Source organism: Triturus cristatus, chromosome 7 (assembly GCF_964204655.1).
Source record: "Triturus cristatus chromosome 7, aTriCri1.1, whole genome shotgun sequence".
In the NCBI taxonomy this organism is placed as follows: domain Eukaryota; kingdom Metazoa; phylum Chordata; class Amphibia; order Caudata; family Salamandridae; genus Triturus; species Triturus cristatus.
The window spans coordinates 555282527-555297088 of record NC_140590.1 but is presented as its reverse complement, the minus strand read 5'-3'; the positions used below and the strand labels follow the sequence as shown (position 1 = coordinate 555297088).

At 39.0% G+C, this 14562-nt stretch overlaps 1 protein-coding gene across 1 annotated transcript in view; it reads left to right on the top strand.

Annotated features, from left to right (window-relative positions):
- MRPS7 (mitochondrial ribosomal protein S7) overlaps positions 1-14562 on the top strand; it is a 115311-nt gene that overhangs the window by 68951 nt on the left and 31798 nt on the right. Inside the window, exon 3 of the mRNA XM_085617031.1 lies at positions 6805-6868. Within this exon, the coding sequence (XP_085473157.1) occupies positions 6805-6868 (64 nt within the window). The remainder of the gene's footprint in view (positions 1-6804; positions 6869-14562) is intronic.

Genomic DNA, 14562 nt, shown 5'->3' with positions numbered 1-14562 from the left:
TTCGGGACTGACCACCCCCCACGGTCCTGCGGGAGACAAGTCCATTTGGTGGCCCTTCTTGGCTTACGATACGCCCATAAGAACCTTTGACAGATCCTTTCAGCTCTTATTAAAGTAGAATTAGAAATTAAAAGTGGAATAGATCTAAATAAATATAAAAATTTAGGAAGAACAAATATTTTAAGAATATTACAGCGCCCGAATAAAGAAAGATGTAAATGATCAAGTCTTTCTAGCTTATTGTGGAGCAGATCAGTAACAGAAGAATAGTTCAAATCCGAAATCTGCTCTACATCAGCCGAAATCTGAATACCCAAATATGTTGCCTGTGCACTAATAAGGACTTGGGATATTGGCATGGCCGATGTTTGTAGAATTTGCGTCTTTGTAATATTTAGCTTATAGCCCGAGATTGAACCAAATTGGGCTGCCAGAATCTCCAATGCTGCAAAAGAGCCGGCGACATTATCTGTTAGTACCACTATGTCATCGGCATATGCCAGTGCCTTATATTCAATTCCCTGAACAGTAATTGGAGAAATATTTTGGGATTTTTCTTCTATCAAAGACAAAAAAGGATCAATAAATAAGGCGAAAAGAAGGGGAGAGCAGGGGCATCCTTGTCTGGTGCCCCTGCTAATAGAAAAATAAGATGATTCATTCCCTGAAATACGTATTTTAGCAGTTGGGGATATATACAAAGCTTGTAGAGCATGAATAAATTCCAGCGCTAGACCCTTCCAGTGCAAAACAGCCCATAGGTACCCCCAGGAGACCCTGTCGAACGCCTTCTCGGCGTCCAACAGGATCACCCCGAGGGGAGAATTTGTCACCTTAGCCCAATCTAGGAGGGCAATAACCTGCCTAATGTGGTCAGTCGTATCCCTGCCAGGAATAAACCCATGCTGGCGAATAGAAACTAAGGGAAGAATTATCTGCGCTAAACGAAAAGCTAAAATCCTTGAATAAATTTTGCTATCAGTATTTATTAGCGCTATGGGCCGATATGATGCAGGGTTTAATTCATCCTTACCCTTCTTCTTGAACAAAACAATTGTCGACTGCCGCCAGGAATCAGGGATAACCCCCGTCTGGGCAAGTTGAAAAACCTCTAGCAACTGCCGCTTAAATAAATGTGAAAAGGTATTATAGAATTCAAGATGGATAAGATCCGGCCCCGCTGCTTTACCATTGGAAAGAGATTTTATAGCAGCCGCAATTTCTTCCCAGCTGAAAGGTCCTGCGAGAATTAGATTCTGATCAGCGGTGACCTTCTGAGTATCGAGAGATTCAAGGAATTGCACCAACCAGGTTTGTTGCTGCTCAATTATATTTGACTCCTCGGTATATAAGATCGAATAAAAATCAACAAAAGTATTTACAACGCCCCTAGGTGAGTCTTGAATAATGCCGGACTGATCCTTGACCCTAAGAATTCGACTAGCTACTGCCCTTTGCTGTAGGCGTTTTGCTAGAACCTTTCCAGCCCTTTCCCCCACCTCATACATTGGAGATCGAAATTGGAAATACTTGGCTGCTATATCCTCATAGAAAGGCTCCAAAAGATTAGCCTTTGCTAAAGCAACCGATTTCTGACTTATTGTTACATCCTCCCCCCTACGAATGTTGGTACTTAAATCCAACTCTGCTTGTTAAAGCGCTGCTACTCTAATTTTAACAGTCTTTTGTTCTATTTGCCAGCGATAGGACGCAATTCTCTTAGGTTCGCCGCGCAAGGCAGCTTTAAAAGTATCCCAGACAATGCCAACTGATGCTGTGGAGCTATTAATTAAAATAAACTCTGGGATCCAAACCAACAACCGTTCCTGATATAATTTATCAAATAATAGTTTCCTATCAAAGGTCCATGATCTAATTTGATTAGCGGGACGGTCCCATGGAAAACTAAAAATGATAGGGTTGTGATCAGATATGGTCCGGGGATTGGTTTGAATCTTGGTAGACCCTACAACTCCAGTAGACATAAAAACAAAATCAATGCGAACCATTTTATTGTGGGGTATTGAATAAAAAGTAAACCCATCTTGATTTGGATGATTATAATGCCATAAATCTACCAACCCATGTTCAGAAAGCAAAGTACGGAGCGCCTTGTAAACTTGGGGCTTCCGCCCGACATATGCACTATGCTTTGTAATGTCTAGCTGACTAGGGATATTAATGTTGAAGTCCCCACAAAAAATCAATGGGTGTGGCCATGTAGCTAATTCTAAATTTAAATCCCTCAGGACCTGCGGGTCATCTAAATTAGATGCATATATTGAACAAACAGAGAGCGGACAATTGTTAACCAACAATTCTGCGACTAGCCATCTGCCTGAATTATCCTGCTTTATCCTTTTAACCCGCCCAGCCCCAGTTTTTAGAATAGCAACACCCCTGATGGTAGAAGTTTGTCGGGTGGAAGCCACTGAATCATAACCCAAGAATCTGAGATAGCCTCGGCTACCCCAGGGAATATGGGTTTCCTGCAGGCAGATTAGGTCTACCTGCATCACCTGTAACATCTTATGAAAAATCCTACGCTTCTTAGGGTCATTCAGTCCGCAAATATTCCAAGTAGCACACGTCAATCTAGGACCTCCCATTGATTATAATAAAAAGCGATAGGATTGACAGACAATTTGAGCATTTATGGAATATCTTACTGCAATCCATCCTGAAAAATAAGTGAGTTGACAACATCTTAAATGCATTTGAAATACTCCTACTAAAATCTGTATCAGTAAATCTAGCCAGCTCTTCCACCCACCACCACCACACCACCGGATGGCCCCACCCTGCCACCCTCCCCACCGCTGCTGAACCCACCCGCTGCTCCCCCATACCCCCTCCCCCCAATCGGAGCACAGGACCGGAGTCCTTGTGATGGTTGAGTAAGCGTCACCCCGCACTCCGCTGGACCAACAGTTTCTCCCTTACAGAAAGAGATGGGAATGATCCTGAATGTCATTAGCAAAAGAAAAAAGTTCAAGGATTCATGTATACAAAACAGGTCATCCCCAAAAGACCTAAAAGAGAAAAAAAAACAATATAGGATGAGACCTGCCCCACAATTGCAAGTGAAAAAGACAACACAAGACAATTCGGCTACATTGAATCCAAAAATTCGTTAGCGGATATCTCTGACAAAAAGAACTTTGTCTGGCCCTTGAAAATCACTTTTAATTTTGCCGGAAAGAGCAAAAACGCCTGGGCCCCCTTCGCCTGAAACAAAGCGATTTGCTGGCGTAAGTGCCAGCGACGGTCAACTGTCTCTGCACAGAAGTCCGGACGGACAAAGAATTGACAACCCTTGGCAGACCGCTTTTTATTAGGTGCACATCCAAAGTAATCATTTGATGTATTTAGTGTATATATCTTTCTGATTTCTTGCAGGAGTCCAGTATTATTTGCTGCTTGTTTATTCATTATTATTATTCATGCATTTAAGTGTTACATTTACCAAGTGTGTTATTATTGCTTGCATATAAATATATATCTCTATATACATTTGAATAGTGTTCATATGACATCTGGGAAAGCCTTTCTGTTAGAGAGCACTGCATAAATAAAACCCCAAGCCTCATTCTAAAGAGAGTCTTTGATGCGTTTCATTTATGTAAAGTGAAACCCCTTTCTAGGTGGTGTGTTTTATGTCTCCTGCTTCGTCGTGTTTGGGCCATCGCGTGGGAGTGTTTTTTTTTTTTTTATATATATAAATATTTTTATTGAATATGTCAAACACAAAGCAACGTACATTAGCATTTAGTCCAGCAGTATAACAACCAATCAGGTATGCAGCAAGGTTCTAGAAGCAGCTTCAGAAGGCATTGGTACAGTTGTGGCATCTGATAGCACTAGAGCCCTCAGTCTTCAAACAATCCATAACGCTAAACCGTCTAGTCTTGGTCACTTAATTCGGAGTCTGAGGGGGAGTGGTATTTTTGAGGGCGAAGCAAGACAGTCCTCCCTGCGCCACCGTTCCTGCCTTCGATGTGGCCAAATCACTCAACTTAGGGTCCATCTTTACTAACAAGGAGCGGCGCCTCTCAGCTGATAAGGCACAATTAGCATTCCCAAGGAAAATGATGGCATGCTGTGCCCAGCCAGATAGGGATTCTGGAGAGATGGCAGAGCCAAAGGCTTTGGCCTCTTCGGCTAACTCTAAGATTTTGGTTAAGGGTCCAACAATATTCAATAGTTTGTCTTGACAGGACTTCCAAGATCTATTGATCCCTTTCTTAGGATCACGGACATATTTCTGCGGGAAGGTGGCCATCTTGCTGCCAACCTCCTGTGTCAGGGACACCCTGTTAGCGAGAGAGGGTCGTGGACATTCTGCTTAAAGTCGTGTGCACGCTTCCTCCTCGAAGGGCTTTCTGAGGTGCCCTGCTACATAAGTGCCAACCTTGGGCAAATGGGCCCACTCCGCTGAGCGAGGGCGAATGAGATCATTGGGGTCAGGCATATCAGACATATCCTCTGCGAGAGTGACGGCCCCTAATGAGGGATCAGGAGAGCTGTACCAGGATCTAGACGGACCGGCCTCATCAGTTGAATCCCTGTGAGAATCCTCATCCTCCAGTATTGTCCACTGTTGGGAGAAAGGCAGTTCTAAAGGAGCACCCAGGGTCTCCTCAGTTTCCTCATCCGGGATAGTGCGTGCGAGGAAAGCCTTTTTTTAAGTCTGTCAAATGCACTGAGATCCACAGAAGGGTCCCCTTGGCGCATGCGGCGTTGTAATCCGGTCGATGGATCAGCAAGGGCGCCTGAGAACTTGGACTGCGCCCTGGATAGGTCTAAAGGCCGTGCGTCGGACTGCGCCGTCTACATCAGAAGCCTCTCAAAGGGCCCCATGGCTGCTGCCACTGCGTGGCGTATAGATGCGTCTACCGCCTCATAAAATTCATCATCTAAGGGAAGGACTGACAGTCTCTTCCTCTCGATACTCCTGCATAGTGCAGTTCAAGGCTAGTATTGAGGTAGTGTGAAAAACTAAATAGCACAAAGTGCAGGATCTCTTTGGTAGCCCCAAAGGCCTACAGATAAGGCACTGGATACGCCAGTATGTCTTTGGCGGGTGCAAGCTCACTGGGGAGGTTGGGGGATTCTAAGCCTTGGGGCTGAAACTCCCTTATGAATCAGACTGGGAACAACAAATTGATAAGCGGCTGGGCCCAACTCTGCGAGCGGTAATGCATGAAAACACGCTAGAAAGGCACTTGCGCCGTCAGATACATACCTGGATCAGACAGTGCACTGCTTGTAACTCATATGAGCCAATTACAGACCCCTGCTGGAGCGTCACGGCTTCCAGCACAGTTACGGGCAGGCTGGCAGAGGGCTCCACAGGCGGTCGCTCGTCAGTTTTACTCACTTCTGGCAGTGCGACTCCTGCTGCATGCTGTGCTGATTCCTGATTCTCTGGCTGACAGAACCTGCTGAGAATTTCCTAGAGACTTTGCACATCTTTGGCTGGTGGTGCTGGCTAGCGATACCCTAACGGCCGTAGGGTTAGCCTTTCTGTTAATTGCACACCGTGCATTAGTATTTTGACTTGTCAGTGAGCTGTTGTTGTACTAATGTTTTTCTCTCGTTCTCTCTCTCTCCTCTATACCTGATATTCTGATGTTTATTGAAAGACCTGTGACGATTAGAGCGAACCCATTCAATATTCTATGAGCTGATTATGACATTCAAGTTGTATTGTATTTTGTGATTGACCATTCATATTATGAAAAGACAAGAACAACTAATAGTAAGACTAGTGTTTGTCTTTATACCAGTGTCGTTAAGTTTGTTTGTTTATGTTTACTATGACATATGTTTAGCGTATTTCTTCATTGTAGGTCTTCTTGGGGAAGTAGCATTCTGTCTTTCATTATTTAGTCCCTTTTAGCTCTACCAAAGATTCATCGGAGAACCTTTGATATTGCTATCTGTATGATAATGACTTATGGGCCCGTCATTAGAGTTACGCTTCTGTTTATGTTATAGTGGCTGGTGTGGATAAACAAACTGACATAAATCCTCCAATGCTTTCGCTGCATCATAGCCTTACACCGCATGAGAGGAAAATGAAATCGACTTATCTCTGCTGAAGCAGGAAAGAAAGAGGGGGATAATCAGGACGCAGTGGACGTTATGTCCTTGAACTTTGTTGTGATTGGCTGAACTTTGTCTTGTAGTTCTTTCCCAACGTTTTATGGGAAAGATAGTTTTAAGTTGAACTCTGCTGAAGTAATAAAAGGAAGAACGTTTTAAACATAATCCTCTCCTCCGGTTGTGACATAGAATTGGGTTTATCATATTGTAAAGCATGGCGTGCTAAATCTGCCTTCCTGGGAATCAAATATGTAACTGCTCGTTATGCACACTTCTTGGCAGCAAACACTAGGCCAATGTGAACATTTTATAATGAATTTAATGATTTTATGCCATTGTTTGAACATTTTAAGCAGTCCTGAAGGCCTAATTGTAACAGATTTTGAAAAGTAACTCAATCAGGTACGTGAACAATGTTGGGATGTACGTCTTCATCAGAGTGTCTTCTGCCAACCCTGTTAAGATATTGATGAGTTCTACTAAGTATTCAACATTGGGAGCGGAAGGTGCTCCCATTACTCTGTGAAAGCATATCAATTCAAGTCCGCTTTATTCCTGACAGTAGTCTTTGTCAGATTCTGGTCTCACAAATGTTTTCTGTTTGCTTTGTATCGAGCGCATTTTTTTCTACTTGCTTTTTTGCACCTTGCATGAAGTCCTTGGCTTCTTAAAGTGTTTCTGTTTTTGGTTCCGCAGCAAATTCATTAACATGATGATGAAGGGAGGTGACAAGGTGCTCGCCCGCTCTCTTATGACACAGGTGAGACCTTACCTTGCTGCTGTTCCTTGAGTAGTGATTAAGGGTAATTACAGCATGCTTTCATAAGTAGAGTGCCTTTTCAAGGCATGAGATGTAGATTTTACTTTTGATTTCCTTTAATTGTTCCAATTCTGGGGATCTCCATAGATAATCATAAGCTGAGTTGTGCCAATTACGCGCAGGATCTAACAGCACTTTTTACAAAATATATCTTAAACTTTACCTTTTAGAAATGCCAATTTATATAAAACAAACAGCTATTTTTGACAGCCTATTGCTGCCTTTATTTGTCTTTCCATTTACTTTCTTTAAACAAGCATTGCAAAGCCAATACATATGGCTTTTTGCAAAGCTGCAAAACCTCAAGTCATTACTAGATATTTCTCTCAAATCAGAACCAACAGTGTTTAACAAGGCTGCAGTGCCTTGAGACTTTACTAGATGTCCGCCTTGAGTCGGGAGCACACTCTTAAAAAGTCTTTTGTAAGCTGCACTTCCTCAAGTCTTTACTAGATAACTAGATCTCTCTATGGAGTCTAAAGTAACTACTAAAAAAGTCTTTAACAAGGCTGCAGTGTCACAAGACATCCTGAGATGGACGTTAGATGCAATTGCTTGAAATGTCCTTCACAAAGCTGAGTGGTGGGGCTTCAACATATACATTTTCATATATACTTAAGTCACTTTAAGGATTTGTGCTTCCTTTCTATAGGATAAATGAATATGTCAAAGCGGGTTTATGATGAGGAGCTAATACTGCACCTTTCAATAGATGTCTTGAGGAACACTGTGATAACACCCAAATAAATATAGGTACTACAGTCACTAGTAAATTCAAGTGCCTTCCACCTTATTCTTAGTAGACTATTTTTTAACTGAAGGGTACATCTATGCACCTGTAAATTTTAGTTGTGTGGTCTGTATGGCGGAATTGTGCTGATCCACCGGCCCCTGTTATGTTTCATGGTAGGAGAAAGAGAAATATCAGTACCAGTGGAAGAAACCAAATATATGTATATATATGTGTGTGTGTATATATATATATATATATATTCACTGAAAAAACCATAGGTTTCACACACGTTATAGTTAGGATTTAGCATTTAAAAAACCTTGCAAATTCAGTGAAAAAACCATAGGTTTCACACACGTTATAGTTAGCGGACATTTCACTCATAAAAAACCATTGAAATTCCCCCGTTATAGTTAGTTAAGCTAACTATAACTCGCGCACCCGCAATCCACTGCTGATGACGTAACATATTACATCACTCATGACATGGTCAGTGACATCACTCATGACATCACTGATGACATCTCAAATGACATCACTGATGACATCATCCAGTGAATGTGTGTTTTTCTGAAAATTAAATATGTTTTATATATGTATATCTCAAGGTCGATGGAAGAATAAATGGGTATATAAGTGTGTAAAAGGATGATTTGTTTTTGAAAAATTGATTGTGTAACTGACTGATTAAGTGTATCTTAGTGAATACATGGCTTAGTGAGTAATGTTTAAATATGTAAATATCTGTATCAGTCTCTCACTTTGTGTAGAAGTGGCTGCATGGGTTGGTGAGTAGCTACATGAGTGTCTATATAGGTTATTAGATGGTTTTTTGAGTATCAGTATGAGTGTCTGAGTGTCTGTATGGTTCGGTGGGGGGTATTACGTAGTGCATAGGTGCATGAATGAGTGACTCACTGTATGTGTTGAAGACAGCATGTGTGCAGGACTGTATGGGTGGATGAGTGTGTGTATGAGTGTGTTAGTGAGTGAATGACTGTCTCAATAGTGTCTTTATGAGTAACTACATATGTTTAAAACTAATATATGTGACTATTGGTGTATATAAGTGAGTATATGTGAGAGTGAGAGATTGAAAGAGTTCCTGTATGAATAAGTATGTGTTTCTATAAGTGATTGTTTAAAAGACTACGTATGTGTAAGTTTCCGTAGAAGTAAGTGTGGTGGTGTGTGTATAACTGTATATGCAAGTAAATGTATGTTTGACTCCTTATTAGCATGAGTGACTATGTGTGTGAGTAACTCTATGGATGAGTGGCATTGTGTAACAGGATGTATAGGTGTATGAGTACATATGATGAGTGAGTACATGTATGAGTGACTGTATAGGACTGTTGGTGAATGAGTGGATGTGTATGTGGATCTAAGAATTACTGAATAGGTTATTGTAACTGGTATTGGTATGTCCATTGTTTTGAAAATTGTAGTCTCTATTTTTGAATTTGTGTATCAAAGTTTATATTAGGGTGAGAGGAGGTCTACCACTCTGTCACAAGGATGATGTCAGCAGTGATGTCATTTGAGATGTCATCAGTGATGTCATGAGTGATGTCACTGACCATGTCATGAGTGATGTAATATATTACGTCATCAGCAGTGGATTGCAGGTGCGCGAGTTATAGTTAGCTTAACTAACTATAACGGGGGAATTTCAATGGTTTTTTATGAGTGAAATGTCCGCTAACTATAACGTGTGTGAAACCTATGGTTTTTTCACTGAATTTGCAAGGTTTTTTAAATGCTAAATCCTAACTATAACGTGTGTGAAACCTATGGTTTTTTCAGTGAATTTGCAAGGTTTTTTAAATGCTAATTCCTAACTATAACGTGTGTGAAACCTATGGTTTTTTCAGTGAATTTGCAAGGTTTTTTAAATGCTAATTCCTAACTATAACGTGTGTGAAACCCATGGTTTTTTCAGTAAATTTGTATGGTTTTTTAAATGCTAATTCTTACCTAAAACATGTGTGATTCCCATGGTTTTTTCATTGATTTTGTTTGATTTTTTATTATAAATTATTATATTATATGTGTTTTTTTTTTTTTATGCTAGTTTTTTTTTTTTTTTAACTTTATATTCTCTTAAAACACTATTTATTTATTTTTTTTAAATTCTGCAATATATTAATTTTTCTCTTTTTTTTGTAACAAAACAGGTAAGATATATTAGTATAACATAGAAATTCTTTTTTTTTTTTTAAGTGCGCGTACGGTAAGCTTACGGTAAGCGTACGGTTTGCGTAATGTTCGTAATAATACTACTCATTTTGCGTATGGTTACGCAATTTACGTAGCCGTGCGTACTGCGTATGTAAGCGTGTACGCTACATGCGCACGTTACGCGGAAGTGTTGGGGAGTGACTGTTATGCGCATGCGCGCGAGCGCGTGTCTTTTTTACGCGCATGCGTACTTTTACCGTAAGCGCACCGTAAGCGCTCCGTAAGCGTAACGTAAGCGTAACGTACGCGCACGGTGGGTCATGTGATCATAAAACAAAACTTTTGATTGGTTCAAAGTAGTTTCAGTTCTAGAACTCTCCTACACCACACCCATTCCCCTCATTTCTGCTTGTGATCCCTTAGGAGAAGGAGCTGACTTGTCTTTGTGATACGATGGCAGAACAGCACTCTTCTGCTGAGAGTGAGGCTAGCAGCACCACCATCGGGCAGAGAAAGAGGAAACAGAAGAGCTCTTTCATATGGGAGTATTTCAGTTTTCCTGAGGGTGAGAAAAAAGTCAATGCTGCATTGGTGACTTGCAAGCTGTGCCAGCGTGTACTTTCGAGAGGAAATCCCAACAAGAAGTATTCCTTCGGGAATCACACTATGTTGAGACACCTTGAGGATGTACATCCTAGGACACATGCACGACATACTAGAGGCAACCCTTCAGTAAGTCGAGCAAGCACATCCACAGCAGCTCAGCCGAGTCCTTCTTCGGAAGCTCAGCAGAGCCCTTCATCTGTGGGGGCAGATTCACCTTTTTCTGATCCTGTGGAAACGAACCATCGGTTTGCGAGGGTTACTATGCGGTGTTCATTTTGCCATGGTCTAATTGTTCATATGGAGACCAGTCTTCCCCTCATTAACAACAAAATAGACCAGCACATATGTCCTACCAGCTAATGTTCCCATTCTTCCTTTCCTCTGTCCCTGCATGAACACAACGGCTCTTTTAAGAGCCAACCTTACCTCTCAACTTTTTTTTATTTTTTCTTTAAAACTTTTTTTTTTTTACCGTACGGTAAGCGTAATTGTTTTTTTTTTTAAAAAAAACACAAAAAATCAATTACCACATCTCAAGATCCTAGAGGAATTAATAACTAAATACTAAAAATCTGTTTGAGGAGAAGTGGAAGAAAGGGACCATCTAATTTCTGACTTACCTGACCCACCCAACAATTAAATTTTTAATTAAAATTTAATTGAAATTACTTGAAAAAATGGTAGGTTTTTTTCGTAAATTTTCTTTCACAATCTGAAAAAAAAGAAAAAAGTATTATTATTTAATAAATCATTATATAACACAGTACACGTATTTACATATTTCCCCCCAAAAATGTTTTCCTTTTTTTTGCTGTTTTCAGAATATATTGCATTTCACTATAAATCGTGAAAGCAATTGCATTCATCACTTAACAGCGGGCAAAAAAAAAGGGCAAAAAAAAATAACAATCTCTAAGATTGTTTTAAAAAAGCCCAGAATCTCTTTTTACTTAAACATAACATTATAGAAAAGCATAATATTCTAAAAAAATCATCTAATAACAATAACTATTTCCTTAAAATACCGTCTGACAATTTTGTTACAGAAGCATAATCTCAAAAATAATATATGTCAAATAACTCCACAATACATCTGGTTACATTTCCTTTAGGCCAAATAGTAATTTTAAAATTCTTTTTTGATTAAATTTCCAATGGTAATCTAATAAAATTCCAAAATTTAAATTGTACAGATGTTACCGATTCTCTCTAACATTTTGGTTTCCGAAAGATTAATTAATAATTAAATAAGTCCACAATACAATTGGTTACTTTTCCTTATGGCCAAATAGTAATTTAAAAAATCTTTTTTGAATAAATTTCCAATGGTAATCCAATAAAATTCCAAAATTTAAATTGTACAGATGTTACCGATTTTCTCTAAATTTTTGGTTTCCGAAAGATTCATTAGGAATTAAATAAGTCCACATTACAATTGGTTACCTTTCCATTAGGCCAAATGGTAATTTGAAAAAAAAATTTGGGGAAAATTCCAATGCTAATCCAATAAAATGGTAAAATTGTTTTGTACAGATCTTGCAAAGTCTCTCTAAAATTTAGGTTTCAGGAAGATTAGATAGGAATTTGCTAAATCAAAAGGCAAACGTTGCTTGAAAATCAATTGGGAATCATTACACAGTGTCCAGCCTTTTTCAAATTTAAGATAAACTGTGTAATGTCCAGAAGTAACAGTAGGTCCTTCATGGAAAATTATTGCAACTGTTACAAAAGTTTTTCCTGAAATTGATAATTGCTGTCCTATAAACTTCTTTATTAAAGTATCCAATTTTGAACCATCAGCTTTACATCGTTGCATCATTAAAATTACATACTGTCCGTATTCCTTTAAAATTAACGTTGAAAACATGTCAGATTTACACTCACCGCATTCCATGCTATGATTAGCATCTTTAACTAATTTAGCAAAAGTGACTGTTTTACTGTCTGGCAATGTTAAATAAATAAACCTTTCAGAATCAACATTAGAGCCACATGTATTGAAACAGTTTTCACAACTATGTTCCCATTTATAAGAGACACCAAACATATTTTCAATTGGCACCCCCTCTTCTTCCAGTACCTGAAGAAAATACATCAAGAATTCCTGTGCGTCTTGCTGTACATTTTGAGAAAACTGTGTTCGTCCTGAACATACATCTAAAAGTTTTCTAATTTCAGTAGCACTTTCTATTTGAGTTTTATCATTACTCAGCTTTTGAAAAAGGAGACTCAACTCAGAACAGAATCTTTTTCTCTGATTTACTATTATCTGCTCTTGCAAACTTTCCAGATAAAAAGCAACATTCAGCACTACATTAGCGTAGCAGTTGACACCAGAGCTATTTTCAAAATGACATCCTACAACCTCTTCTTCATTTTCCTTTTTCTTTTTGCTTGCAATTACATCACTCCTCTTTTTTTTCCTCCTCTCTACTTCCTCATTACAGATATTCTCAATTCTCCTTTTACGAGAAACTACACGTTTCTCTAACACAGGATACTGACCTAAATGAGGAGCATAGGTTCTTCTTAATCTATTATACTCCTTTACACAGTTTGTATCTGCACTAACTTTTGAATCATCAAAGTCTATCATGAATAAACCAGATAATGTTTTCACTCGTGACAAAGCTACATAAGCCATACCTTCTTTGAACACAGTTGAGCCAATGTTTACAAATGCACAATCTACAGTCAATCCTTGAGACTTGTGAATAGTTACAGCATATGCTAGAGAAAACGGAAACTGTTTCCTTTGTACATATAAGTCTTTCACAAGCATGAAACGAACTGTACAACGACAAACTTCTTCTATCTGATCAAATTTTATTTTTAAACATTCAATTCCATCTTTTTTCTGATAATTAATAAAACCCACAACTCCTCCCATAGCTCCATTAACTAAACCTTTTTCAACATCCTAATTTCCCCTTAAAAATACTCTACAGTTCATGCAAACATATAGATTTTTTTCTAATCCAGCAGTTTTGGAAATGTTCTTCTCTAGTGAATCCAATTTATTTTTCAGTTTGCCTGTTAATGTGATAGTAATTCTTCCATCCTGAATTTTGTCCACTGCTTCCAATTTCCTGATATCTTCCTTTTCCAATTTCAAAAGCTCCTCATTGAATATTGAGCATTCACGTAGAGTTGGCATTAAGCAGATGACACTTTTCTTTTCTGCAATGTTCTTGTATATCTTCTCTGCAACTATTTCTTCCTTTGGAAATAAATTATGTAGCAACCGACTCTGTAATGCTTTTGTGCCAGCTTCAGTGAGTAGTCCAATTCTGATATCTTTCAGAATACTTCCATATTCTTCATCGTTTGCTTGCCTCATATTAGTAGTAAGTTCCTTGTACTCAAAGAAGGACCAAATATTTGCATTACCAATGCTTCCCAATGACTTCTTTGTGTCTTCATGTGTCACAGTATTAAACACTGGTTGTCCTTTAACTGGAGTAAGCTGTAGAAGATCCCCAAAAACTATGACATGTTTTCCACCAAATAACACGTCATAGTCTGTCCTTAGAATTTGCTGCATTCTTAAATGCACAAAGGCAAGCATTAAGTTTGATACCATGCTCACCTCATCAATAATGAGAACTTGCATCTTCTTCAATACTCTTGAAACTTCCAAGCATGCTTCTCCAGTTAGCTTGTGGTATTGTATTTTGTTCTCATGCTCCACTGGTAACATTAGCAAACGATGTAAGGTGATTCCTTTTATATTATATGCTGCTAACCCAGTTGGAGCAGTAACCACACAAGACAAAGTTGAATCCGTTTTTTGCTGTAGGTAGCTTCTGATGACTTTTATTAAGAAACTTTTTCCAGTTCCAGCTTGTCCGCTTACATACATCCTGATTGGATGCATGAGCACTCTTTTTTTTCATGTAGTAATCCGTGATCAATTTTGTTTCTGATCTCTTCATAAATTTGTTGCTGCTCTTCATTCAGGTGTCTTTCCAAATTTGGTAAGTCTATAAATTCTTCTTGAGCTTGATTCATAGCCGTTTCCACTTCATTCATGGCTATTGCAGCTTCATTTTCAACGATTGGTTGTCCTAGGGGATCTTGACTGAGTGTTCCTGAACTTTGGCTGTCTTGAGAA